Source organism: Molossus molossus, unplaced genomic scaffold, assembly GCF_014108415.1.
Source record: "Molossus molossus isolate mMolMol1 unplaced genomic scaffold, mMolMol1.p scaffold_m16_p_1, whole genome shotgun sequence".
NCBI classification, from domain to species: Eukaryota; Metazoa; Chordata; class Mammalia; order Chiroptera; family Molossidae; genus Molossus; species Molossus molossus.
Window position 1 is genome coordinate 243493009 of NW_023425344.1, and position 27965 is coordinate 243520973.

The window sequence follows — 27965 nt, forward strand, 5'->3', positions numbered from 1 at the left end:
TCTTCTTAAAGTCTCCCTACTGCTTCAGTGATTCGGATGAGAAGGGAGGAGGGACCATGGAGATGGGTGGCCAGAGGAGGCTGCTTTTCTGAGGGTTGCAATGGATCTTGATCTTGAGCTGTCTCTCAAGGAGCCAACCAAGAGGGGTACCTGCTTAGGTGTTGTGACCCCATAAGAAAGACAATGGATGCGGGGGTGCGGTGGGTGTCAGAGAAAGAGAGAGGGTCCAGAGAACCCTCTGCATGACTTGTTAGCACACCTGCAAAAAGAGTATAATACCTGTTTGGTTGTATGCAACCTCAGAGCAAGTGCCAGGACCAGACACACCGCTGTTGCTGTTGCAGTCTGTCTTGGCGCCCTCTCTTGGCGAAGATTCAAACTGCTAACTTTCTTTGCAGGCTATCGCGTCCTCCTGTCAGCAGGGGTCACTCACCTGCAGGGTCCTTGACAAAGTGGAGCCTTCCCTGGCTGGACACCTCCAGTTCTGTCCTGGCCTCTGCCCTCCAACAATCCTACCCTCCTGGGTTCCTTCGATCCCCTGGGTGGTGATCGTGACCTGGTGCCACATCTGGTGCGCAAGCTCTAAAGGGGCAGCTGGCTCCCAGAGTGGTCCCCTTGCTCTCCTGCCCCAGAGAGGCCTGCAAGGCATAGTCTCCTGCCTTTAGACTTTATAGGCCCAACTCAGACGCCTGCCTTGCTTCCCTCAAATTCCAAGGGATTTATGTCAAGCTTTTCAAGGGGGTACCAAGGAGGTCCAGGTGGGTGGACCCCTTCCCCACTCCTCTCCCCCATGGGATCTGGGAGGGCACAGCCCACCAATTCTCTCTCATTCTCTCTCCTTCTCTCTCCAATCTCAACTCTCTAATTCATCCCTCCACTTAGCTACCCCTTCAGAAAAGATTAGAAAGTGGAGTTTCTTGGCACATTATTGCTCCTGGTCTTTGAAACTCAGCTGAAACACCGACGAACATTCAGCAATTGCCAGGGAAGTTCTGCATTTAGCGTTCATCTAGGTAAAAGTACAAAACCATGCCTGGGAATAATCAACCATAAATGTTGGAGAGTGGCTACCTGTGGGGAGGGAGGCAGAGAAGGGGGTTAGAAGGGATCCTCAAGTTGTGTTCATTGTATCTGTATCATTTGAGTTCTTAAGCTGAGTGGTAGACAAATAAGTGTTTGTTGCATTGTTATCTATAGCTGTTTGGATGCCTGAAAATATTTTCTGGTATATACAGCGTATATATTTTGTTTAATCCTCACCCAAGGATATTTTTCCATTGATTTTCAGATGGGGGGCATAGAGAGAGAAACATCGATGTGAGAGAGACACATGGATCGGTTGCCTCCTGCACGACCCTGACCCTGACCAGTGCCAGGGATCGAACCACAAGTGAGGCACGTGCCCTTGACCAGAATTGAACCCATGACTCTGGTCCACAGGCTGAACCAAACCGGCCAGGGCTACAGTGCGTAATCCAGGAGCATCTGGAAGGTGAGAAAGAGGAGAGCAGACGTACCTGTCTCTTTCAACAATATGCTGTGATGGCAGCAGAGAAAATGAATGGCATCTGTGAGAGTCTGGGGTCAGAAGGTGGTTAGAAAGTTGCTCTCTATGGTAACTAGAGTGTTCCCTTGACTGGGAGAAGGAGGAACTTGGTTTCGGTTTCTTGGGAAAAGGAAACCTATCTCATTTGCTGGCTGTGTGGCTTGGGCTGTAATTCTCTCTGGGCAGAGCTGTCTTAAACGCTGAGCCAGACCCTCCAGGAGCACAGCCAAGCTCAGTTCTCTGTTTCAGGAATTCAGGACAAAGAGCAATATTGCAAGAGCAAAGTCTTTGGAAGAGGCGATGGAATCCCCTCTTTGGAAGAGGGGACGGAGCTGGGGTAGTTTACCCATAGCAATGAGCAGAAGGCAGAGTTTATGGATACAAATGCTGCGGGATGGTAGAGTTGAGATTGAAAAGGGGATTATTTTCTTTTTTCTTTTTTTCTAATCCTCACCTGAGGACATTTTTTCCACTTTTGTTCAGATAGAGTGGGAGGGAGGGGGAGAGAGAGAGAGAGAGAGAAACATAGACGTGAAAGGGACATATCGAGTGGCTGCCTCCCACACGACGCCAGCCAGGGCCGAAGACAAATCGCAGCCGAGGTACGTGCCCTTGACCGGAATCAAACCAGCAACTCATTGGTCCATGGCTGACGCTCTAACCGCTGAGCCAAACCGGCCAGAGCTTAAATTTTTTTTCTTTACTGGTTTTAGAGAGAGAGGAAGGGAGAGGGAAAGAGAGAGAGAAACATCGATGAGAGAGAACATCGACTGGCCACCTCCTGCATTACGCCCACTGGGGATGGGCCCACAATCTGGGCATGTGTCCTGACCGGGAATCGAACTGGTGACCTCTTGGTGCATGGGTCAACGCTCAACCACTGAGCCACACCGGTCGGGCAAGAGGATTCTTTTCTGATTGCACCTAACTTCTTGACATAAGACGTGATTAGCTGAGAGTGAGCTGGAAGAAGATGGTGGTAGATGCTCTAGAAGAAGTTGAATTTACTCTTGAAACTTTGTAGAGTTGCTGGATAAAAACCATACCTACACACTAGCCGGGTGTCCTTCCATCCAGGAGGGATTTAAGACTCAGCACCTGTAGTGAAACCCCCTGTAGAATCAGGATGGACCCCTTACCCAAGACACTGATAGGATGTTGAGGCTGATGATGTCACACACACATTCACTGTGTGAAAGACCAAATTCTCTGGTGTTGAAAGTAGCTGGTAGGAGGTGTGTGGGTTCCTGAACAGGGCTACATAGCTCCATCCGAGTGTAGCTGGAACTAGTGAAAATAATGGGTTTGGATCACACTAGCCATGCTGAATATTTGCATTTAAACTACAGACATTTCGCACAGCAAAGGAAACCATCTACGAAATGAAAAGGCTACGCACTGAATGCAAGAACACATTTGTCAATGATACATCTGATAAGGGGTTAATGTCTAAAATTTACAAAGAACTTGTAAAACTCAACACCAAAAAAATAACAATCTGCCCAGCCAGTGTGGCTCAGTGGTTGAGTGTTGACCCATGGACCAAGAGGTCACCAGTTTGATTCCCGCTCAGGGCACATGCCCAGGTTGTGGGCTCAGTCCCCATTGGGTGTGTGCAGGAGGGAGCCAATCGATGTGTCTCTGTAATCGATGGTTCTGTCCCTCCCTTCCTCTCTAAAAAATCAATTAAAAAAACAACAACAACAAACAAAACAATCCAATTAAAAAATGGGCAAAGGATCTGAATAGACAATTCTTCAAAGAGGACATACAGATGGCTAATAGGCATATGAAAAGACACTCCATGTCACTAATCATCTGAGAAATGCACATTAAAACCACAATGAGATGTCACTTCACACCTGTCAGAGTGGCTATCATCAATAAATCAACAAACAAGTGTTGGTGAGGATGTGGAGAAAAGGGAGTCCTCATACACTGTTGGTGGGAATGCAGACTGGTGCCGCCACTGTGGAAAGCAGTATAGAGTTACCTCAAAAAACTAAAAACTGCCTTATGACCTGGTGATACTTCTGGGATATTCAAAGAAACCCAAATTACAGATTCAAAAGAGTACATGCACCCCTTTGTTCACAGCAGCGTTATTTACAATAGCCAAGATTTGGAAGCAACCCAAATGCCCATCAGTAGATGAGTGGATAAAAAAGCTGTGGTACATTTACACAATGGAATATTATTTGGCCATAAAAAGGAAAAAACTTTTACCCTTTGCAGCAAATGGAGGGACCTGGAGAGCATTATGCTAAGTGAAATAAGCCAGCCAGAGAAAGACAAGTACCATATGATTTCAACTCACATGTGGAATTTAATGAACAAACTTAACTACCAAGCAAAATAGAGATAGGCTTATAGATAGAGAGCAGGCAGACAGTTCTGGTGGTTGGGGGAGGGTTTGGGAGGGGTGGAGGGACTGAGGATAAAAGGAAAAGAAAAGGAATAGAACTCATGGACATGGACAACAGGAGAGGGGGTGAGTGGAGGTGGAAGAGGGGATAAATGGTTGATGGAAAAAAAATAAAATACAATAAATAAAGGGATTGGCAACACCAAAAAGTAAATTAAAAGCTATGTTACTCAATCAAAAAATTAGTTACAGACTATACTTTTCAGTCTGTTCTCGGTGCAGCAGCCATAGTGAACCTGATCTTGTCATTTCTCTGCGTCAGGCCAGGGCACCGGCTCACTCAGGGCACCAGGTCAAGTCCTTGCAGGTCTTGAGAGGCCTCACACAGCCTGGCTCCCCCTTAATCTCTGACATCATTTCCTGCCTCCCTCCCTCATCCCCTAGACCTGGACTCTTTGCCATCTCTGTCCCTTCTACCTGGATCTGATAGAAGAAGTAAACCGCCGTTTTAGAAAAAGCAAGCACCCGGGAGATAACCAGACCCGTTTGCCTCCCAGGAGATAACCAGACCTTTTCGCCTCCTGCTTCTGTAAGCTGCTTGCCGCTTTCGCTTCTAAAGAATGTCTGCCCAGCCTGCTATGAAGCTAGGCGGGCCCCACAACTCCAGACTTGGAGCCGGCCTCCTCGGGGTCCGCATGCGTGAATAAAGGAACCTCTTCGCTTCCTCCGCGTTCCGAGTCTTTTCCGTAACAGATTGACTTTCCTCCTCTGCCTCCTTTTGCTTTAGTACTTCTTCAAATCACACACTGTATATTTAGTTATTTGTCTTATTTCATCTCCCCTTACAGCTTATAAACTCCATGAGGACACATATTTTGGTCTAGTTTGGCCCCTGCTCTAACTCAGTGCCTATACTGAAGGCATGGTGTGCCTTCAGTGTAGAATTTTGGAATAACTAAACATTTGTCCCTTGCAAGGATTAATACTATTCTGAAAACCACCTTCTCGTCTCCATTAGACATTAATATTTATCCTTTTATTATATAATTTTTATCTGATTTCTTATGATCTTTGTTATGCAGAGAGCATACGCCACCCCGAATTAGATGACGAAGTATCTTCCACATCTATAACTTTTTTTTTTTTAACTAGGCAAAGAACTTTATCAACCTCCTTCAAACTTTATTCCCAGGTTTCTTCCGCTCAATTAGCTGCCAAGAATGATTTATGTATGAACAAAAACTGAAAAGAGCTGCAATGTCTAGGAGAGTTGGGCTACAAAATATTAGAGATCTAGTTTTCATCAGACCCATAAACAAAATTTGAAAAACGCAGTCATCATATAAAACAGCAGTTCCCAGTAACCTCTTCAAGTTTATCTTCTTCAGAATCGGACTCAATTCAGTTTGCTTCGTTCTTGGAAGCCTCGTCGAAATTTCCCACAAGATCTGGAACTTCATCCTCCTCCTCCTCCTCTCCAGTACCAAGTGGTGCTTTTGCATCCACAGAGTGTTTGGGCACAGCTTCAGCCGTCTCCTTAAACTAATCCAACTGTCTGCGCCGTGCTGGTTTGAGATGCTGGGTGGCATTTCTGTCAGCTGCTTTGTGTCAGCAGTACTGGTGACAGCGTTCACTGCCGGAGATGCCTGGACTTTGGGGTTGTTCAAGTGGATCACTGTTCCTTGGTCTGTGAACATATTTACCTCTTCAGTACCAGAGAGATTGTTGATCCCTAACTGTTGCGGTGTTACGGTGGGATCATAAAAGAGGACAAACGAATCAGATGCAGTAATTGAACTGTGAGTTAGCAGAGGACTCAGCACTGTCTCCATGCTGAGCCCCGAGCCAGTATTTTTCAGCACCACATTCTGCAGCGTATTTGAGCAAACTTACAATGCAAGCATTCAACCAAGCATTAAAGAAGTTAAAAACATTTGCAATAACAATCCCTCCAGGGTATCCTGTTCTATTCATAACTCAACCATTTATATAAAGAATAGCAGTTCCTTGGGCCAGGCAGCACCGCCTGCTCTTGGCAGTTTGCCTCCAAGAAGTCTGGGTGCTTGTGTGCAGCTCCAGCAGACCCAGGTGTCTGGCCCTGCCTTTACCAAGGGACTCCTCCACTCTCTGCTCTTGTTTACCATGAGTTGCATGGCTCAGTTCAAAGCAGGTCCTGCCCCGAGTCCACCAACCTAACTTCTTGAAGGAGAACTGGAGTTTTTATCATCTGCTGTAACCACCTTCTGCTTCCTGCGGGCGGTCCCTTTCCCACCAGTGCCCACTTGTGCGGGCAGTTGGGCGAGTTTCTCTTGGGGTCTGACAGTTTCTTTCATGTTGTGTAAAGGACAAACACATGACCTTTCCCCCTGGATTTTAAGGGAATGGCAAGAACTAGCTGCTAATAGATAACCACTGCATTGTATAGATAACCACTGCATTGTATAGATAACCACTGCATTGTATAGATAATCACTGCATCGTATAGATAACCACTGCATTGTATAGATAACCACTGCATTGTATAGATAGCCATTGCTTCGTGTACACAGAAAACTGATTAGGTCAATGGCACTGAGTTATAACATTTGCTCCCTCAGGCACAACAGCTAACTGCAAATATCTGCTTCTGTATGTGCTGGCTTGCTCGCAGACCCTTAACCCAAATTCCTTAACAGGGGCTAAGACAACTGTATAAGCAACCCACCCCCTGAGCTCGGGGCTGCTCTCTCCTCCGCGTAGGATGGGACAGTCGCTGCGCGGCTACTAAAGCTCTCTTAATTCGAACCCAGTTCGGAGTCTGGGTCTGGTCTGTCTCGTTGGTCTACAACATCTGGAGAGGAACCGGGCGCAGGGGGAAACCAGGATAGTGCTCAGGGATCTTGGGCAGCACAGCTGAGAACAAGCGCGCACAGGCGGGGCGCGGGAGCTACAACAACTAGACCGCCCCCTTGAGGGGGAAAGGGAAGCAGTGTGGCTTAGTTTCAGTTTCTTGTAAAACAGCTGACCCTACTCCCTGCATTCCTGGGGGTGGAGAGGCTCCACCCATCCCAACTCGAGCCCTTAAGTGGTGGGGAGGCAGCGCCACAGTTCAGAAAACCTCTTCTCTAGGTAAGTCGCGGAGGGAGGGTTGGCTGCTTCCCGTGACCCCAGGCTGGGTGGCAGTGGGCTCAGGGAGTGGAGTGGAGACCCTTGTGGATCCACTCGCAGAACGTGCTTCGCCCCCCCCCCCCAACATTATTTTGTTTCTCATCAGAGAAAGTAGGTCTCGGGAGAAAAAGGACTCAAGCCCCCATCTGCCCCTGGGCTCTGGGAACAATAAACCTTGTCCATTCCTTGTGGGAGGAGGGGGAGGTAAGTGCAGGGAGAGACCAGTTAGGTTTAGAGGAACCGGTCCAAGCCTGAGCTTCGGAAGCAGCTGGACCAGGTAGGGTGGCACTTTGACAGACAAAGCCTTGGGTGACTCACTCACCCTCTCTGTGCCAGACAATGTCTCCTCGTTTATAGACGGAAGATAGCGATCTCACCTTTATCACGGGGTTGGTGAAGAGATTACATCTGAGAAGGAACCCCGAGTAACTTTTAAAACAGAATTGGTTCTGATTTTCTCATTCTTGTACCTTTTAATTTTTTTTTTTTTTTTTTTTGCATTTATCTTGAGATAGAGAGGGAGGGAGAGAGGGGGGAAGAGAGAGAGAGAAACATTGAGTGGTTGCCACCCACCCAACTGGGGCTGGAGATAAACTGCAACTAAGGTACGTGCCCTTAGCGGGAACCAAACCTAGGACTCTCTGGTCCGCGGGCCAACGCTCTAACCGCCCAGCCAAACCGGCCAGGGCTTAATTTGGTATCTTTTAAGTGGCTCCGTGGGGACTTAGGGGAGTTCTAAAATGGAGTTGAAGCTGGTGTGTTCAGGAGGAATGAAGCAGCCCACCCGAGGAAATAAAACCCACCCCTTCCATCCCACCCTCCACTAACAGGTCCTTCCATAACCGCAACACCCACACCTGGACCCTTTCCTGGCCTGCTGCCCCATGGGCTCAGAGGAGCCTCCCCATCCCCTGCTCCCAGCCCGGTAGAGGCAGTGGGAAATCCCGCTTGGTATCCCCATTCCCACCAGAGCTCCTCCCTTGGTGCAGGTTTGGCTCCTCTGACTGCTACTCACCCTGCACACCATGGAAAGCATCCTAGCCTCTTCCCTCCTTGCCAAGGTTACATCAGTAGCGACCCTGGCCAAAGCTGGAGGGGCTGCCTCTGGCAGTTTCCTGGCCGGATTGTCAACCACGGGTGAGTGTTCCTGGGAGGACGGGGGAGGGGGCAGCGGGAGGGTGCTGCTCAGGGACTGTGGGGAGGGAGAGGGTAGCAACACCTGCAGCCTCTCTCCCCTGCCCTGTCCTACCCCTGGGTGTCTGTCTGTCTTGGCTGCGGTGGGGTAGGGGGCCTCAGGGGTCTGGGTCCCCTCGCCACTGGGCCTGTGTCTCTTTCCACCCAGACTGAGGGGACTGTGCCTGGGTCCCGCTCCCTGGCTCTCATTTCCCCTGGATTTCTCACCAGCATTCACCCCCTCGGCGGTTAGCTGTGTGTCCACCAGCCTTTCCTAGCAGTTTGTAATGTCGGGTCTCAGATCTAGAGTGTTGATTTGAACAACATTCTTCAGTGTGGGCCTATTTTCTTTGTTAGTTCATGTGAACCCCCTCTTGGGTTTTATTTTTTTATTTGCTGTTTATCTTCTCTTTTTCCCCCCACCCCCAAAGTCAGCCTTTCTAATATGTATCTGTTTTTCATATATATATTTTTGCAAAATGGGTATTTTCTATTTGCATGTGTTTTCATTTACTTACAGGATAGTGTATATCTCATACTATTGCTTTTTTTTTTTTTTTTTTTTGCATGAAAAACTATTTTTGAGATCTGTCTGTGTCGCTAGGTAAGCATCCAATCCTTGCTTCCACCTGTTGCCAAGTGATCGTGTGTACAGTGTGTACACCCACCGTTTACCTTTCTCTCCAACCCCCACCAGCACAAACAGCCTAGGGTGGAATGGGGGGAAAGCAACAGGGCCCCTGACCACTGCCTGACCTCTGACCCCTGTACACTCACCCTGTGTTTTTCCTCAGGGCTCACTCTGACATCCAAGGCTGCCCTGGGCTCGGCTGCATCAACCGTGGGGTCCCTGCTGGGATCCCCTGCTGCAGCCCTGACTGCTTTGCCATTTGGAGGTAACTGGCCTTGGGTAACAGACACTCTCCTTGGGCCCCTACTGAGCGCACAGAGTGTGACAAGAAAGTTAGGGCCTGGGCCACAGCCAGCAGTCTTTCCTGCTTGTGAGAAATGAGGCAGACTCCTCAGCTGATGCTAAGAGATTAAGTACAGCTGGATTTTCTCAAACACTGTGATGTCCTAGCCACTAGGCTTAGCATTGGACATTGATCGATTAGTTTAATTCTCATAACAACCTCAGACGAAGATAATACTGTCCCTTATTAACAAATGAAGAAACCATTGTGGCCCTGGCCGGGTAGCTCAGTTGGTTAGAGCACCAAGGTTGTGGGTTCGATCGCGAGTCAAGGCACAGACCAGAATCAACCAATGAATGCATCAATAAGTGGAACAGCAAACTGATGTCTCTCTCTCTCTCTCAAATAAAAAAAGAAAGAAACCACGTGCAAGAGCACTGGCGGGAAGGGGAAGCTGCTGGGAAGTGCAGTAGGGAGGAAATGCAGGCTCAGCCTTGAGTGGAGGCCTCCAGCCAAGGCAGTTTCTGAACAGCCCAGAAGGAGCAGACCACCCTCCCCATGGGTGACCCCTGGGGCCACCGCAGGCAGGTTGTCAAGCAGCTCCCCATTTCCCCTGGGCCTTCTGATATTGGGGCCCTGGGGTGCCAAGCCGAAGGCTGACAGGCCTGCCATCACCTCTCCCGCCGAGCAGTATCGTTCAGCAGCACGTCCATTCTAAGTGGGCTCTGGTCTCTGGCTCGTACCCCACCCAGGTGGCCCTCTGACCATTCCATTTTGGTTTGCATACCTCTCTCTTTGCTTTGTCCATTGTCACCTCAGGGCTCCCTCCCTGGGGAGCTGGCTGAGCTCACCCCTGCACATCTTGCTGCCTTTGAACTCCTGGCCCCCACAGGCCCCAAAGGTTGCAGTCCCCGCACTGTGGCCGCAGCAGACCAAGACCTCCGCCTGCTCCCCAGGGACTCAGTGTTGGAGAGCCAGGCCCATGCACAGCTAACTGTGACCAGTGCTGTGAGTGGCTCCAGCCACAGGGAGCAAGGATGAGATCTGACTGGGAGGATCTGGGGCAGCCTCCTGGAGGAGGGGGCAGCCAGTCAGGCCCTGATAAATCCGGAACATTGGACTCACTCAAACATTCCACAGGCTTGCCTGACTTCAGCCAGGCAGTCCAACCGAAGCACATTCTCCCTACATGAGGACTGATTGCTAAGAGCTTTCATAACCCTCACAGGAAAAACACTGACCCTATTTTATTTTTTATTTTATTTATTTATTTTTTTTATCCTCACCTGAGGATATTTTTCCATTTTTTTTTGTACAGATAGAGTGGGGGGGAGAGAGAGAGAAACATCGACGTGAAGGGACACATTGAGTGGCTGCCACCCGCACGACCAACCAGGGCCGGGGGCAAACTGCAACCAAAGTACGGGCCCTTAGCGGGAACCGAACCCGGGTCTCTCTGGACCGCAGACCGATGCTCTAACCGCTGAGCCAAACTGGCCAGGGCCACTGACCCTATTTTAGATGAACTAACATCCTGGCCCAACTACATGACTTGGCCCAGGATCCCGCCTCCGGGAAGGTATGCTGCAGCCACTTGCTAGGGCTTTGTTTGTTTGCGGTGTTAACCAAACCTGGCTTGGAAGATGGCGCTAAAAAAAATAAGATAACTTCTGATCTCCCCACAAACGCCCACCCAGTCAGCAGACGGAGAAAACCCAACCCAAACTGTGTCTGACTGAGTTTTCAGGTACAGTCACCTCAAACCCCATCTCCAGATGACTCTAAGCCAAGGCTGCACAGCTCCTAGGCCAGGCGCTGGCCTCTGCCACCAGGCTCCCCGCAGTCCTCACCAAGCTCAGGCTGGGAAGCTGCCCTTCTCAGAAGTCCCACCTCTCTGAGCGGAGGGGGGCATGGGGAGTGTCAGGCAGGGGTTATTCCTTCCTGTGCTCCCCACCTCGGGGAAGTGGCCTGCGCTGAGGGAGGGAGGTAAGGCCAGTGTGGATCTATTCACAGAGTGTTCTTTGGTTTCCAGCCAAGGCTGCTGCAGCAGTGATCGGAGGAGGTAAGTTTCTTTAGGGAACTCAAGTTCCCATCTATCCCCAGACTCTGGGACTTGGGGAGCCTCCTTGTGCATGCCCAGGTTTACCCCAGGCCTCCGTAGATGGGAAGGAAGGGACTGGAAACAGGCAGCCCTGGAGAGGGGATGAAGGGGGGGGGTTGCGCATCACCTTTTTGCAGAGCATAAGCTGCATGGCCTTGGGGGTTTCTTTGAATTCCTCTGAGCTCCCATTTCCTCCTCTGACATAGGGGCCAATATTGCCCTTTCAGGGTTATTGTGAGGGTTACGTATTATGAACCACGCACAGTCAGAACACAGGCAGGGCATGAAAGGGATGCCATTAGCTCAATGACCCTGGGTCCAGTGGCTTCCGATTGCTCCGGGATAACACCTTGGAGCCCTGAGGGATTCCCGCAGAGCTCAGAATGCACTCCTTGCTTCTGCTAGGCCCCTGGGTAAGACTGATTGTAGGAAGGATTTTCTCAGCGAAGACAAGGAGCTTGGGAGCCACGCCCTAGTTCTTGCATCTTATGGAGAAACAGACCCAGAGCACAGAGGACTTTCCCAAGGAAGGTCCCGCTGCAGACCAGAGCTGGGCCCCGAACCCTGTCCCCAGGAACCCACAGCCCTTCCTGCTTTCCCCACCAGTGCTGTGACTGCTGGCCAGGCCCATAGTCTCCCCCAAGTTCAGACTTCATCCCCTTCTCCACCCCCTTGAGGTTTCCCAATCTTGACTGTGTGTGTGTGTGCGCGCGCGCGCGTGTGTGCGTGTGCGTGTGTGTGCGTGCGCGCGCACACTTGTGCACATATGTGTGTGAGGTCTGTTTCCCTGAGTGTCACCTTGACCCAGCTAGCTCCTCTCCCTGGACAGCTGTCACCGTCGGTGCAGTGCCTGTGGTGCTGGGCGCCGTAGGCTTCACTGGGGCAGGAATCACCGCCTCCTCCTTAGCGGCCAAAATGATGTCAGTGGCCGCCATCGCCAATGGGGGCGGAGTAGCTTCTGGCAGCCTGGTAGCGACTCTACAGTCCATAGGTAAGTGTCCCCAGTAGGGTGAGAAGGGCAAGAGCCTCAGAGGGTCCAGCCCAGATCTCAGTCCCGGCGATCCGCAGTCTCTCCGTGCCTCCATCTCACCCTCTCCCTGGGTGTCTCTGAAGGAGACTTTGGAGGGAGCAAAGAGCCCTGGCCTGGGCTGTATGGGTTCAGGTGGGCTCTGCCCAGACCGGGTTTGCTGGTTTACTTGGAGAGTAATCCACCTGGGGCTCAGTCTCCTTCCCTGGAGAGCAAGGCAGCTTCCAGCTCTTGGTTTAACCCCCGGAGTTCCTGCCACTGGGTAGCTGCCTGCAGCAGCCCCCAAAGCAGAAACCCTGGGGTTTGGGGAAACTGAGGAGGGTGCTGGGTGGGGTACCTGGGCCTTAAGTCCTGAGAGGCCCCGAATCTCCAACCGCATGGTTGTGTCCCACGGAGCTGTCCCAGCCTGCTGGCCCGTCCCTGCTCACCCTCTCCTTCTTCCCCAGGAGCAGCTGGACTGTCCCTGTCATCCAAAATCGCCGTGGGCTCTGCGGGGTCTGCTCTGGTAGCCCTCGTGGTATAGCTCCCTGTTCCTTCCAGCGCAGAGAAGAGGACAACTTGGGACCCTGCTCAGCAACCTGATTCAATGGGCACCAAACCTGGGGTAACAATATGCCATATGCTGTACCCCCTTGAAAAAACAAAGAATAAAAATGAGTTGTTGCCCTGGCCGGTTTGGCTCAGCGGTTAGAGCGTCGGCCTGCGGTCCGGAGAGACCGGGGTTCGGTTCCCGCTAAGGGCACGTACCTTGGTTGCGGTTTGTCCCCGGCCCTGGTTGGTCGTGCGGGTGGCAGCCGCTCGATGTGTCCCTTTCACATCAATGTTTCTCTCTCTCTCTCTTCCTCTCTCTCCCTCCCGCTCTATCTGAACAAAAAATGGGAAAATGTCCTCGGGTGAGGATAAAAAAAAAAAAAAAAAATGAGGTGTTGCCACCCCTGCCAGACCCCTTTCTTCTTGTTTGCTCAGTCATGTGAGGGAAGGTTCACGTCTCTTTCCAGACCACATGGTCACCGAACCACATGGTGTTGGGGTGCAGTGAGAAGGAATGGGGTGACTAGAAGCTGCCCCTGCCCAGCTTCTGACCCCAAATGTGACCCTGCCTGCCAGGTCAGCTCCTCTGTGGGCCTGCGTGTGCTCCCTCTAAATGGGAAGTTGATCTAAATGACCTCAAAGGTCTCAGCCAGCATGGTGTTGGTCAGTGTTTGTTCAGAGTCAGGAAATGGGGGTGGGAGAGGTGGGGAGCGGTGTGGAGCTGGGAGGGCATCCTGTTGGAGCCTCATGCACACCCCCTCCCCATCCCTGGCCTCTGCATATCCAAGGGCTGTTTCCTGAGTGGCCTGGCTCAGGCTTCCAAAGCGCAGGCTCCAGGATATCGCTGCCCCAGCCCTGGCCTTTCCCCGCCCCACAGCCAGAGGAAAATCTAGTTTATCAGGGCTCTGACCTTGCTGCTTCCGGGCCTGGGTCCCAAAATAGGCTTCACATCCCAGAACAAGGTAGAGACTTATCACCAGGGTGGGCTTCATCCCAGAGCATAAAAAAGTCACTTCCATGTTGATTCACACCCCTTTGCACAAACTCTGAGCACGTGCTGTGGGTCAAGCCCTGGGCTGGGTGCTAGGGAACCCCACCTTTTCCTAGGCAGTGCTCACGGTCTACTGGGGTGGGGACAGGGACCCACAGGCAGGCAGCACTATCTTTGTCCACTTGGGCTGCTGTAACAAAAATCGCAAGGACTGGGTGGCTGCCAACAATAGAAATGTATCTCTCCCAGTCCTGGAAGCTGGGAGATCAAAGACCAAGGTGCCAGCAAATTAGGTGCCTGGTGAGGGTCTGCTTCTGGGACAGACTCCCTGGGGTGTCCTTAGAAGGGTATTAAATTCCAATTATGAAGGTTTCACCCTCATGATCTAAGCACCTCCCAAAGGTCCCACCTCCTAAAACCATCACCTTGGGGATTAGGATTTAAACATAAATTTTGGGAGAACACAAACATTCAGACCATAGTGGACACGTTAGGGAAAGGAGCTTGGACTTGATCCTGAGAGTTTTGGAGAGACACGGGATTTTCAACATGACAGTGACCCAGTCACAGACCTCACACCCCTATACACTCTGCCCTAGGTGCTGGTATCGGCCTAACAGGATCTCAGTTTCCAACAAGAACTAAACTTGAGAGTCTAGTGGACATTTCAAGAAGCTAAACAGCCCTGGACAATTTTGCTCAATGATTAGAGCATGGATCTGAGGACCAGAGGGTCTCAGGTTCGATTCCAGTCAAGGGTACATGCCTGGGTTGCTGGATTGATCCCTGGCTCTGGTTGGGATTGTACTGGAGACAACCAATTGATGTGTCTTTCTCACATTGATGTCTCTTTTTCTCTTCCACCCTCCCTCCCTCCCTTCCATTCTATCTAAAAATAAATGGAAAAATATCCTCTGGTGAGGATTAACAGAAAAAATAAAAAAGCTAAACAGCTTATCTGTGTTCCTAAGTGGCTCCCATGACTTATGGTTGCTACCCAGCCATAAGAGTAAACCCCTCGGTGTGAGTGTCAGCAAGTGTGAGAGAGAGTGTGAGTGGACGCGAGTGGATGACCAACCTTGAGCAGTGTAGAAACGTGGGGCAGAAGGTTCCTATGCTGTGGACGGGGAGCAGCCGGCGACCACAGTGAGCAGCTTGTCAGCGAGCTTCTCCCTGCTCGGCTGGGAGGCCCCGCCGTTTTGGAAGATCCCTGGACTTCTCTGGGAGGAGGCAGTGGGGAGCAGCTAGGGCGAAGCAACCTGAGTCCACCAGGCTGCCTTGCACAAAGTCCAGGAAACACAGAGAGTCCCAAACAAGATGAACCCAAACAGACCCACAGCTAAGCACATCATAATTAAAAGGGCAAACATTACCCTGGCCAGTTTGGCTCAGCAGTTGGAGCATTGGCCTGTGGACCAGAGAGTCCTGGGTTCGATTCCCGCTAGGGGCATGTTTTATATTTTTTAAAAAAAATAACAAAAATAAAATAAAATGGCAAACATTAAAGACCAAGAAAGAATCTTAAAGAAAGCAAGAAAGAGACAGAAAGTTACCTTCAAGGGAGCTCCCATTAGACTGTCAGCTGATTTCTCAATAGAAACTGCAGGCCAGAAAGGAGTGGCATGAAGTGTACAAAGTAACAAAAGGCAAGGGTCTGAATCCAAGACTAAAGGCTATCATTCAAAATTGAAGGAGAAATAAAGAGCTTCACAAACAAATTTTTTAAAAAAAGCTAGATCAGTTGGACTTAATTGATATTTACAGAACATTTCACCCCAAAGCTGCAAAATATACATTCTTCTCAAGTGCATATGGGACATGCTCAAAGACAGACTACAGGTTAGGACACAAAGTAAGTCTCTACAAATTCAAGAAGACTGAAGTCATACCAAGCATCTTCTCATCACAATGGCATGAAACTAGAAATCTACAACAAAAACATTCAAACACGTGGATGTTAAATAGCATGTTATTAAACAACGAATGGGTTACCAAGAAGATTAAGGAAGAAATTAAAAACTTCCTGGAAACCAATGAAAATGAACACACAACAACACAAAATCTATGGGACGAAGCGAAAGCAGTCCTGAGAGGGAAGTTTATAGCACTACAGGCCTACCTCAAGAAACAAGAAAAAGATCCTAATTTACTTTTTAACCCTACAACTTAAAGAACTAGAAAATAAACAGAAAGAAAAACCCAGAGCAAGTAGAAGGAAAGAAATAGTAAAGGTCAGAGCAGAAATAAACAACATGGAAACTAAAAATCAATTCAAAACATCAATAAAACAAAGAGCTGGTTCTTTCAAAATATAAACAAGATTGATGGACCCTTAGCTAGACTCACCAAGAAACAAAGAGAGAGAACCCAAATAAACAAAATCAGAAACAAATGAGGAGAAGTAACAACTAACATCACAGAAATACAGAGGATCATCAAAATATAGTATGAACAATGATCCGCCAACAAATTGGACAATCTAGGAGAAATGGGCAAATTTCTAGAAACACACAGTCTCCCACAACCGAACCAGGAAAGACAGAAAACTTGAACAGACCAGTAACAACTAAGGGAATTGAAAATATAATCAAGACTCTCCCAACAAACAAAAGCCCAGGCCCAAACAGCTTCATGGGGAAGTTTTACCGAACATTCAGATATCTAACACCCATTCTCCTCAAACTATTCCAAAAAATCCAAGAAGACAGAAGACTCCCAAAACTCATTTTATGAGGTCAGTATAATCCTAATTCTAAAACCGGATAAAGACATTACAAAGAAAGAAAACTACAGGTCAATATCCCTGATGAACACAGATGCCAAAATCCTTAACAAAATATTTGCATCTCGGATCCAGCAATACATCAAAAAAATTATTCATCATGACCAAGTGGGATTCATCCCAGGGATGCAAGGATGTTACAATATTGGCAAATCAATAAATATGATAGCCCCGGCCAATTGGCTCAGTGGTTGGAGTGTTAGCCTGTGGATCAGAGAGTCCCGGGTTCAGTTCCTGCTAGGGGCACATATAAAAACAAACAAACAAACAAACAAATATGATAACCACATAAACAAAATGAAAGATAAAAACTATATGATCTTATCAATAGATGCCAAAAAAGCATTTGACAAGATCCAGCACCAGTTTCTTATAAAAACGCTCAGCAAGGTGGGAAAGAGGGATCATATCTTGACAAAATAAAGGCCATATATGAAAAACCTACAGTCAACTCAATGGGCAAACACTACAAGCATGTCCCTTGAGAATGGGAACAAGACAGGGATGCCCACTTTCGCCACTCTTATTTAACTTAGTACTGGAAGTCTTAGCCACAGCAATCAGACATGAAGAAAGAATAAAAGGCATCCAAATTGGAAAGGAGGAGGTGAAACTGTCATTATTTGCAGATGATATGATATTGTACAAAAAAACCCTAAAGACTCCATCAAAAATCTGCTAGATTTAATAAATGAATTTGGCAAAGTAGCAGGATATAAAATTAACATCAAGAAATTGATGGCATTCTTATACACCAACAATGAACGAACTCAGAAAAAGAAACAAACAAACAAACAAAATAAACAATGCCATTTACCATTGTGGAAAAAAAAATTAAGATACCTAGGAATAAACTTAACCAAAGAAGTAAAGGACCTGTTTGCAAAAAACTACAGGACATTGAGAAAAGAAATAGGGGAAAATATAAAAAAGTGGAAGCATGTACCTTGTTCATGAATTGGAAAAATTAACATCATTAAAATGTCCATATTACCCAAAGCAATCAATAGAATCAATGCAATCCCCATCAAAATACCAACAGCATATTTCACAGAACTAGAACAAATACTCTAAAAGTTTATATGGAACCAAAAAAAGACCCCGAATAACCACAGCAATCTTGAAAAAAACAAACAAAGTAAGAGTGATCACAATACTAGATATCAGGTTATATTACAAAGCCACTATAATCAAAACAGTCTGGTACTAGCACAAGACCAGGTATATAGATCAATGGAACAGAACAGAAAACCGAGGAATTGACCTAAGTCATTATACTAAATTAATATTTGACAAAGAGGGCAAGAGCATACAGTGGAGTCAAGACAGCCTCTTCAATAAACAGTGTTGAGAAAATTGGACAGTTACATGCAAAAAAAATGAAGCTAGACCACCAACTTACACCATGCACAAGAATAAACTTAAAACGGATATAAGACTTAACTGTGACTCATGAATCCATAAAAATCCTAGGAGAAAAAACTCACACGCAACCGAATTTTCATTAATACAATACCTAAGGCAAGAGTAACAAAGGAAAAAATGAACACATGAAACTACATCAAACTAAAAAGCTTCTGCACAGCAAAAGAAACAACCATCAAAATGGAAAGGGAACCCACTATATGGGAGACCATAATTGTCAACTATACATCAGATAAGGGGTTAATTTCCAAAATATATAAAGTGCTTATACAACTCAACAAAAGGAAGACAAAGAATCCAATTTAAAAATGGGCAGAGGACCTAAAGAGACACCTTTCCAAACAGGACATACAAATGGCCAAGAGACATATGAAAAAATGCTCAACATCACTAATCATCAGAGAGATGCAGATTAAAACAACGATGAGGTATCACCTCACACCTGTCAGAATGGTTGCCATCAACAAATCATCAAACAACAGGTGCTGGTGAGGGTGTGGAGAAAAGAGGACTCTAGTACACTGCTGGCGGGAATGCAGACTGGTGCAGTCACCATGAAAAACAATATGGTGTTACCTCAAAAAGTTAAAAATTGATCTGCAATTTGACCCGTGATCCCATTTCTAGGAATATACCCTAAGAATTTGAAACACCGATCAGAAAGAATATATGTACCCTTATGTTCATAGCAGCACTATTTACAATTACTAAGATCTAGAAACAGCTCAAGTGTTTGTTCATCAATAGATGAGTAAATAACAAAGTGTGGTACATATACACAATGGGATACTATGCAGCTGTAAGAAAGAAAGATCTGTTATTCTTTGAGACAACATGGAGGGACCTGGAGAGTATTATGCTAAGCGAAAAAAGCCAGTCAGAGAAAGATGTATATCACATGATCTCAGTTATTTGTGAAATATAATGAACAAAAGAAGCTGATGAACAAAATAGACCTGAGACATAGAAGTAGGGTACAGACTGACAAATCTCAGGAGAGGAAGTCGGGGGGAGGGATGAGATAAAACACAGAACTCATATGCATGTATGTGTAACCATGGACATAGACAACAATGCTGGGGACAGGGCGGGGGGTGGGGGCTTGGGAGGAGGGTGTAAATGGGGGTAAAAGGAGAAACACCTGTAACAAAAATTAATTAATTAAAAATTTTTTTAAAAAAAGAATAAACCCCTTGGAATATTGATTAATTCACTACTTGATTCTTTTTCTCTCTCTCCTTTCTTTGATGCCTTGGAGAATCTGATAAAAGCTGTAAACCTCTTCCCCCCGGGATGCATACATTCTCAAAATAATGCCTCCAACTTCAAGGTGTTCATTTTGGAGCTGAAGCTAAGAGCCTGTGCCTTAACCAGGAGTCCAAGCTCCCCACAGGAAGGGCACTTGGATCTGCCCTGGACCCAGGACGATGGACCACGGGTCTTCCTTCCTGCTGAGGCCCAGCACACAGCTCTGCAAGCCCCTCCAGAGCACCCATCATTCTCGACTCTGTCCTGACCTCCTTCTCTGCCCCACTCATAGAGATGAGTCCTGTTTCTATTCTGACATTGAATTTTCAGCCTCATCTCTGAGTTCTCTGGCTCTGACCTGGTTCTCTACCTCTGGCCCTCAGGTTTGGCCTCTATAGTAGGCAGAATTCCAAGCATGGCAATCAGTGACCCTTACCCTAGATACTCCCCCATCTTTGGGTGTGGGTGAATCCTGTGAATAGGATGAGCACTCCTCCTGAAATTATGTATCGTTCTATGGTGAAAGGGAGAGGTCACAGGTGGGTCTATGATCACGTGAGCCCTTTAAAAGCAGAGCAGGTACCCTGGCCCGTTTGGCTCAGCTGTAGAGTCGGCCTGCAGACCAATGAGTCGCAGGTTGGATTCTGGCCAAGGGCACATACCTCAGTTGGGGTTCGTCCCTGGCCCTGGTCAGGATCATGCGGACGGACGGCAACCAGTGGATGGATGTGTCCTTCACATGTCGATGTTTCACTCTCTTTCCCTTTCTCTTCCTCTCTCTCCCTCCCACTCTATCTGATCATAAAGAGAAAAATATGCTTAGGTGAGGATTAAAAACAAACAAACAAACAAACAAACAAAAATAAAAGCAGAGCTTGTGAGCCCGGCCGGTGTGGCTCGGTGGTTGAGCATTGACTCATGCACCAAGAGGTCGCCAATTCGATTCCCGGTCAGGACAGCCAATCTATGTCAGGACAGCCAATCTATGTTCTCTCTCATTAATGTTTCTCTCTCTCCCTCTCCCTCCCCCTCGCTCTAAAAAATCAATAAAGCCCTGGCCGGTTTGGCTCAGCGGTGAGAGCATGGGCCTTCGGACCAGAGAGACCCGGGTTCGGTTCCCGCTAAGGGCGTGTTCCTCAGTGGCAGTTTGTCCCCCACCCTGGTTGGGTCATGCAGGAGGCAGCCACTTGATGTGTCCCTTTCACGTCGATGTTTCTCTCTCTCTTCCTCTCTCTCCCTCCCTCTCTATCTGAACAAAAAATGGAAAAATGTGCTCGGGTGAGGATAAAAATAAAAAATAAAGAAGAAAAAAAATTTTTAAGTTAAAAGCAGAGCATGTGCCCTGCTCATCCCAGAAGAGGAAGTCAGAGTTTGAAGCAAGAGGGGGACTTGACAAATCTTACCACAGCCTCCTAATGAGAGCCCAGCATGGCTGAAACCATAATTTTGCCCCTAAACAGATAACTCAGTGAAGCCCACTTGTACTTCTGTCTTTTTATCAGCCTGAGGGTAGTTCACTGGGATCTGGCTGAGCATGCTCCAGTAGCCCCAGGATTCCTGAAATTCCTGGCTTCAGTTGACCTCCAGGACTCCAGGACTCCAGGTCCTGCCCCTTTGGAATTCCAGGATTGCTGCCTGTCCTCAGGAGCCCCCAGTGTCCGGGAAACCAGGCACATTCACTGCTGAGCAGGTTCTGGCACACAGTGGCCCAGCGCGCTGCAGGGGAGAGCAGAGAGGCAGAGGCGAGTTCTCATTGTGGCGTCTAGGATGGCTAACTGCAGACCACTGTCTTCATCAGTGTGGCAGAGGCTGTTAGTAGTCACCCCATGTCTACGCTTCCCTTCTGGCTCATATGAAGAGAGCCCTGATTTTGGGCCAGGTGCATCTCTCCAGTGAAGGACTGCATTCCAGCCCCTCTCGCAGCTAGGTGTGCTCACGGGACTGGGTTTTTCTGGTCAGTGAGAGGTGAGCATAAACAAAGTTTACAACCCTAATGGGAGTGGGTGGGCCCGTCTTTGCTCCTTGGCCCCTTCCTGGTGGCTCTGCTGCAGGCAGAAGAGTGACCATCGTCCACCACACAGATGAGAGCAGCACCATAAGGAAGGCAGAGCAACAAGACTGCAGGAGCTTGGGTCTCCCAGAGCAGTCTTGGCTGAGATTTTTGTATGATCAAGTAATAGAGAAAGAAACTTCCCTTGTTTCAGCCAAGAGAGCTTCTTGGACAGCCAGCAAACATCCATTCTAATGAACACGGTAGAGAATCTTTCCATTGCAAAGCAACAAAAAAACCAACCCGACAAAAAGGATTTACCTCTTCCTTCTCAATACATCACTAAAACAACAATAAAGGACTAAAGCAAGGCTTAAACCCACATGGGCAAAGAGAAGGGGAGAGAAGATGACCGAAATACAACTTAGGAGTCGGGAATCACATGGATATGGGGTTCTATCAGGCAGTCCCAGGAAAGCTGCAGCTTCAGTTATCAGTGAAGAAGGGGAGAAAGGGAAGACTGTGCCCCGTAGGACCCCCGAAGGCTCAGCCACTGGAGGCGCAAGTCCTTCTGGGGGTTGGCATTGAGGAGATTGGCAGTGAGAGGTCTGGTTGGAAGTCTCCATAGGAAGCAGGCAGATCCCCAAGTACTCCCTCCAGCAGACGACTGGAGGTTTAATTTTGGTGAGGTTGGGTCTCTGTGCCAGGAGGTACCAGGAGCTTTGTATTAAAAATGAGAGTTTCCATACAAGTATGGAGGCCCTCAATCGACTCCATCGATAGGCACCCAGGATGCTGGCAGCCAGGTTACAACATTCAGAATAGAGGGAGGAAGGTTCTTCTGGGGAATCTTACCAGCCCAAGAAAAGAACTGGTCACATTCTGACACCTGGGGAGGAGAGTGCCCATCGAAGGCTCAGGGAGATCACAGTAGGGTCTTGCAGTTGACAAGAGCCACTCTGGTGGCAGAGCCTGTCATCAGACATCTACAAAGACTCAGATCCTCAGGTCTGGGAAGCGCTCTGCCCCTCAGGTCTCTAGCCCTCTCTCTCCTGCAACCCCAGCCCTGTGTACTCACCCTCTGAGAGGGACCCGAGGTGGGAGCCACAGTGCTGGTCTGTGATTGTGGGAACAGTGGGTACAGAAAGGGGTCCGGAGCTGAGGGGAGTGGAGTGGGCCCAGAAGGGATGTGGATGGAGGTGTCATGAATTTCATAGCCTCTGGACTAGGGGAGGGAGGAAGGAGCTTCTGTTTCCTAGGAGCCCTGTCTCGTCCTCCTGGGTCCCGCAGCAACTTCTGGGGCACCCTGACTACCCACAGAGCAACTCTAAAACACTGAAACAGAGGATCAAAACAACATTAAAAAGATATTTACTGTAGTCAAGGCACTGCCCATGACTCGTCACTGAAAATCCGCACACCATTCCAAGAAAGGGGATGCTGCCCATGTGATAGATGTTGTTAAAAGAACCTATGACCCAAAGTCTCTAACTCCTGCTGCTACTGAAAACGGTCCACTTGGTGGCTTCTTTCCAGATTTGGAGACTTAATTGGCTCCATGCCCACCAGCTCCCTCCCAGATGCTTCCTCCAACATCCTGCCTGTGTTCAGGGAGATAACATTGTTTTCATCATGACTCAGACAATTTAAAATTAATGGAGAGTCAGGGGGACAGGGCGGGTACAGTGGTTCGTCGGTGTCAACCACCTTCAGGCCGGCGCCAGCCAGATTCTCTTCAGTATGTTTGGTAACAGGGGGAAAGGTAACTGAGAAGGAACATTTTGAAAATTGAAATTGTACAATGTTTTCCCTGACAAGTTGCAAAGACTTAGGAATGGTCCACTGGTTTGAGTGATTTACCCTGTGGCTTTCGGCATGTGGCATTGTCCAGGGTAGCCTGGCCTGGAGGCCAGACCCCAAGTTGAACTATGTTCTCTGCCAGGATTCTGACAGAACTGGGCCTGTCTGGAGGTCCTGACCTGGTGGGTCAATATGAGACAGACTGTAGAATCTCCTGCCTGAGCCTCATTCTAAGGGGAAGAGATGGGTCAGGCCTGGACTCAGCCAGATTTCAGGGACAATCTGATTCAGTGCCGTGGCTGTCTTGGGCTCAGCCCCGTGGGCTCCTGAGTGGGCTGGAAGCCACCTTAGGCTGAGACCCTGAAACAAGGATTTGAGTGCAAGTGATTTATTATGGAGTGACTCCAGGGAGCATGACCCAGGAAATGGAAGGTGAGACAGGGAAAGACAGCAGCCAAGAAAGGGCCCATTAATGAACGAGTTTGTACCATGGGCAGCAGTGGCCCTCTGGTGGCCCTGCCGCTTCAACTCTCCCAACCAAGTGTTAACCAGGCCCCACAGTGCTTAGAGATCAGACAAGATCGGGCTCCTTCAGAGTGGTATGGCCGTAGATCGCCACTTCAACTCTTTTTTTTTTTTTTATCCTCGGCCAAGGACATTTTTTCATTTTTGGTTCAGATAGAGTGAGAGGGAGAGAGAGGAAGAGAGAAAGAGAAACATCGACGTGAAAGGGACACATCGAGTGGCTGCCACCCACACCACCCAACCAGGGCTGGGGACAAACCCAACTGAGGTACGTGCCCTTAGGGGGAACCGAACCCGGGTCTCTCTGGACCGCAGGCCGACGTTCTAACCGCTGAGCCAAACTGGCCAGGGCCACATCAACTCTCTTAGGGGTTGAAGAAAAGTTATGATTGTGTGGGTCTGGCTTTTCCTCGCTGCAGGTGGGAGTGACTCTCTCCAGCTTTCTCCACTCCACGCAGCCCTTCCTTCTTGCTATGGCCGTTGAGTGGTCTATAAAATGCAGTGCGGCCCTGGCCGGTTTGGCTCAGTGGTAAGAGCGTCAGCCTGTGGTCCAGAGAGACCCGGGTTCGGTTCCCGCTAAGGGCACGTGTCTCGGTTGCGGTTTGTCCCCAGCCCTGGTTGGGTCGTGCGGGTGGCAGCCACTCGATGTGTCCTTTTCATGTCGATGTCTCTCTCTCTCTCTACCTCTATTTGAACAAAAAATGGAAAAAATGTCCTCGGGTGAGGATAAAAAAATAAAATAAATAAAATGCAGTGCGTGCACTCTGGAGGCCTCCTTAAGACCATCTACCGGGGTGTAAGTAGAAGTCTTGGGACTCCTATTTTTATTTATTTTACATTTCATCTTTAAAAAATAACAATAAAAAGCTCTGGAGAATGGCACCTCTCTGGCAGGAAATAAGACCTCCTCATCCTGCAGCTGAATGGAGACTCAGTGACACCCCAAAGCCCTTGTTGCCAGGGTAGGAGCTGGGGAATGTCAGTTCCTGTTTAATTTTCCAGACACAGTGAAGTGACATTAGATTCAGTCTCCTCCCCCCAAAGTGCCAGAGCCCATGTAATATTTGGTATCTTGCATTGTCCTGGCGGTTTGCTTACCAGCCTCCCCACAGGGATTTTGAGATCAGACAGGGAAAGCCGGTGTCTCTCATCTCTGGATGTCTAGAGGAAGTGCCCATGCAGGAGGAAGGGCAAAGGGCTCTGGGCGTCAGTGGCTCAATATGCATCCTGGCTACTCCTCACCCTAGCCTCCCAACAGGAACCTTTATCAACCCCACCATTGAATGAGGGGTAAACTGAGGCCCATAGAAGGCCCATGAGTGGCCCTGGGTTATACAGCCCATCCCTTGTAAGACTAGGACCAACCAAAGCCTCCTGCCAACTGATTCTGTGCTGAACAGCCTGCTCCTCCCACCCCCCATAAGGCAGGTCCAGAGAATAGGGAGAACCAGAAACCTTTCACTCACAACATCCCAACCAGGGCTGCAAGGAACGAAGACAGGGAGGTGCACTGCACGTGATCTTTATTTCTGATGCTTCTCTGATTTGAGTGGGGGTTTTGGAGGTTTTATTTGGGATACATTTTCTCCTGGCTGGTTCCCTTCAGCCCCAGGTCCAGCTGGGGGAGAGAGAGGAGGTGCCTTTTTTGAACGTCCCAGCAAGGCTCCAAAAACTGACCCAGTGGAGGCCAGGAGGATGTTGGATGACGCGGAGAGTCCAGCTGCCCCTGGAGGAGAAGAGAGGGTGAGCACAGGGAACATGCAGTGGCCAGTGGCCGGGGACCCTCAGGAGGTCTGAGGCCCAGAGCTCCCACCTGGTTCCCTCCTCTAGGTCCTTAAATCTGCAGGGCTCTGCTTTGGGTAGAGGATGTTGGAGGCAGCAGAGACAGAGAGAAGACAGGGTGAATTTATGAGAAGTGGGAGACAGAGGAGAGTCAGCCACAGGTCCCCTCACTTTACATAGGAGGCCGCTGAAGCCAGAGAGTGAGGGGATGCACCTGGGCCTAGGTGTCAGATTTGTGTAGAGCTGGACCCATAGCCCAGACATCACTCAGCCTGGGCTCCTTCCCTTCTTCTCTCTCCCAGAACCCCCCCACCCCCCAAACCTCACTCAGGAGCCAGAAAGAGAACAGTGAGGGAGAGACAAAACCAGGATCACGGAATTGGAGGGAGAGGACAGGCCCTCCCCTCAGGCTTAGCCTCTGGGCTGAATCCCCTCCAGGTCAGATCCTCCCCCTCCTCCTCCTGCTCAGGACACTTACCCACAGATTGTAGAGTAGCCACCAGGCCGCCGGCGGGAACCCCGCCCCCGTTGGCGACGGCGGCGGCGGACATCATCTTGGCCGCTAGGGAGGAGGCCGCGATCCCTGTGCTGGTGAAGCCCACGGCGCCCAGCACCACGGGCACAGCTCCCACGGCCAGCACTGCGGGAAGAGGAGCTGGGTCGGAGACGTGGGCTCAGGGCAGTGCACCCCCTTGGGAATTCCTTGACAGTGTCTGCTCTGAGCATAAGGGAGCGGCAGCTTGGAGAGGGGTGCCAAGGTAAAGAAAAAGGTGGGGGCGGTGGGGCCAGGTAGGGGCAGAGATGTCACAGGAGGTCTAGGCACAGGCCCCGTTGGGTCTCTAACTTGCTGTGTCACACTGAGGAAGTCACTATCCCTCACTGGGCCTCCGGTTTGTGTGTGTGTAAATGTGGGGGTGAAATAAACCATTGCTGTTTTCAGCAGCAGCCTCCCTTGCAAATGCTCTCTGGTTTGCATGCTCATTATATATAAGCGCTCGAGGGGCAGCTCGGTCCGGGATGCAGGCGGTCCTTTCCGCGAGAGTATTGCTCTCTGCTCCTAAGATTGACTCAGGCCGCTCGGGGAGGAGGATGGGGGTTGGAGAGCCAGCCCTCAGAGCCCTGCAGTGCCGGCGGGTGAGGTCTCCCACCCATCCCAAGATGAGGGCCCCGTGGAGGACTGGCGATGGAGGGGGTCCAGGAAACTCACCCCCTCCGATTGCAGCAGCGGCTACTTTCTCTAGGGACACAAAATAGGGGGAGAGGGACGACAGTTAGTTGTTGGAGGGAGTGATGACAAGTAGCGACTCCTCTGGCCCTTTGTGGGGTGGAGCTGGGGAGACCAGCCCCCCGCCCAGGCTGCCCCCCCCCCCCCCCCCGTGCGAAAGCAAGATTCACTCACTCATCATGATGAGAGCCTCCAGGTCCCTGCTCAGCTCAGGAAATGACTCTGCTCTGTGGGATGTTACTTCCCAGACGAACCAATGGGGACACCGCCGGGCCCGCAGCTGCTCACGCTCCTCAAAGCGCAGGAACCCGCCTCCCGCCCGCCTGCGGGTCCTCGCTCGCTGGCGCCCCTGCGCGCCCCACTCGCGGCCTTTGCTCTCCTGCGCCCACCCTGCACCCCACTCGCTAGTCTGCCTACTCCCCTGCTGGCTGTCCTGCCCACGGGCGGTTTCCCTTGGGTGGGTCTCTCTCTTGCTTGATGGCTCTCCAGACGCGCCAAGAGCCTAAAGCCCCCGAGAAGCCCCCGGTTGCAAGTAGTGTCCACCCCAGCCTGCCCCGAACAGACCAATCATTGGCTGGAAAAAAAATAAAACAAAAAACAAACAAAAAAACCTACAGAGCTGTTTCTCTCTCATCGATGTTTCTATTTCTCCCTCTCCCTTCCTCTTTCTGAAATCAATAAAAATATATTAAAAAAAAAAAAAAAAGAAAAGAAAAGGAAAGAAAGAAAAACAATACTTAATTTCACGGCCTTCCATTTAGGCGCATGCGCATTTCCTTCCAGTATGTCTTGCCAAAGCCACCCGGTCTCTGTGACTCTGAATGTGTAAACCTCTTACCCCAAGATGCCCTCACTCTGTGCACACTCCTTTGCAAAGTCCTGATTTTATTTGATCGGTTATTTAGATTCCCCCAGGATGCTTAATATTCTTCAACAGAATTTTTAAAAAGTCGAATTGCGGAGTCAGAAATTACACATTTCTTTTTTTATTTTTTTGTTAATCCTCACCAGAGGATATTGATATTTTCCATTGATTTTTAGATAGAGTGGAAGAAAGGGAGGGGAGGGAGGGAGGGAGGGAGAGAGAGAGAGAGAGAGAGAGAGAGAGAGAGAGAGAGAGAAACACATCCATTGGTTGCCTACCCCTCCAGGGATTAAACCTGCAATCCAGGTACATGCCTGGACTCAAACTCAATGGTCTTGGGTCTGTGGGCCAATGCTCTAACCACTGAACAAAACTCGCCAGGGGAGAAACTACACATTTCTTTTGGCAATTGAGACTATTAGGTTGCCCTCCAAAAATATTGTATCAGTTTACACTGCACCCAAAAGTATGTGGGAGGATCTATTTTTTCTATTTCTTGTTTTTAAAATTTATTTTAATTACAGATGT

At 49.2% G+C, this 27965-nt stretch overlaps 2 protein-coding genes and 1 pseudogene across 4 annotated transcripts; 1 reads left to right on the top strand and 2 right to left on the bottom strand.

The window, feature by feature from the left end:
• Window positions 1-5312: 5312 nt before the first annotated feature.
• LOC118643387 lies at window positions 5313-6244 on the bottom strand (annotated as a pseudogene).
• Window positions 6245-6892: 648 nt separating this feature from the next.
• LOC118615196 (interferon alpha-inducible protein 27-like protein 2) lies at window positions 6893-12944 on the top strand. 2 transcript variants are annotated; one of them, XM_036239866.1, is made up of 6 exons: window positions 6895-7019; window positions 8048-8195; window positions 9026-9127; window positions 11178-11207; window positions 12076-12237; window positions 12720-12944. In XM_036239866.1, the coding sequence occupies exons 2-6, from the start codon at window positions 8084-8086 to the stop codon at window positions 12794-12796; spliced, it is 483 nt and encodes a 160-aa protein (XP_036095759.1). In that variant the 5' UTR covers window positions 6895-7019; window positions 8048-8083; the 3' UTR covers window positions 12797-12944. The 2 variants fall into 2 exon arrangements, with proteins under 2 accessions (XP_036095768.1, XP_036095759.1); XM_036239875.1 differs by lacking the exon at window positions 9026-9127 and having other exon boundaries at window positions 6893-7019.
• Window positions 12945-25078: 12134 nt separating this feature from the next.
• LOC118641736 (interferon alpha-inducible protein 27-like protein 2) lies at window positions 25079-26913 on the bottom strand. 2 transcript variants are annotated; one of them, XM_036279253.1, is made up of 4 exons: window positions 26747-26913; window positions 26555-26584; window positions 25826-25987; window positions 25079-25291 (listed from the first exon to the last, which is right to left on the bottom strand). In XM_036279253.1, the coding sequence occupies exons 1-4, from the start codon at window positions 26751-26753 to the stop codon at window positions 25089-25091; spliced, it is 402 nt and encodes a 133-aa protein (XP_036135146.1). In that variant the 5' UTR covers window positions 26754-26913; the 3' UTR covers window positions 25079-25088. The 2 variants fall into 2 exon arrangements, with proteins under 2 accessions (XP_036135146.1, XP_036135137.1); XM_036279244.1 differs by having other exon boundaries at window positions 25826-26002.
• Between the last annotated feature and the right edge of the window lie 1052 nt (window positions 26914-27965).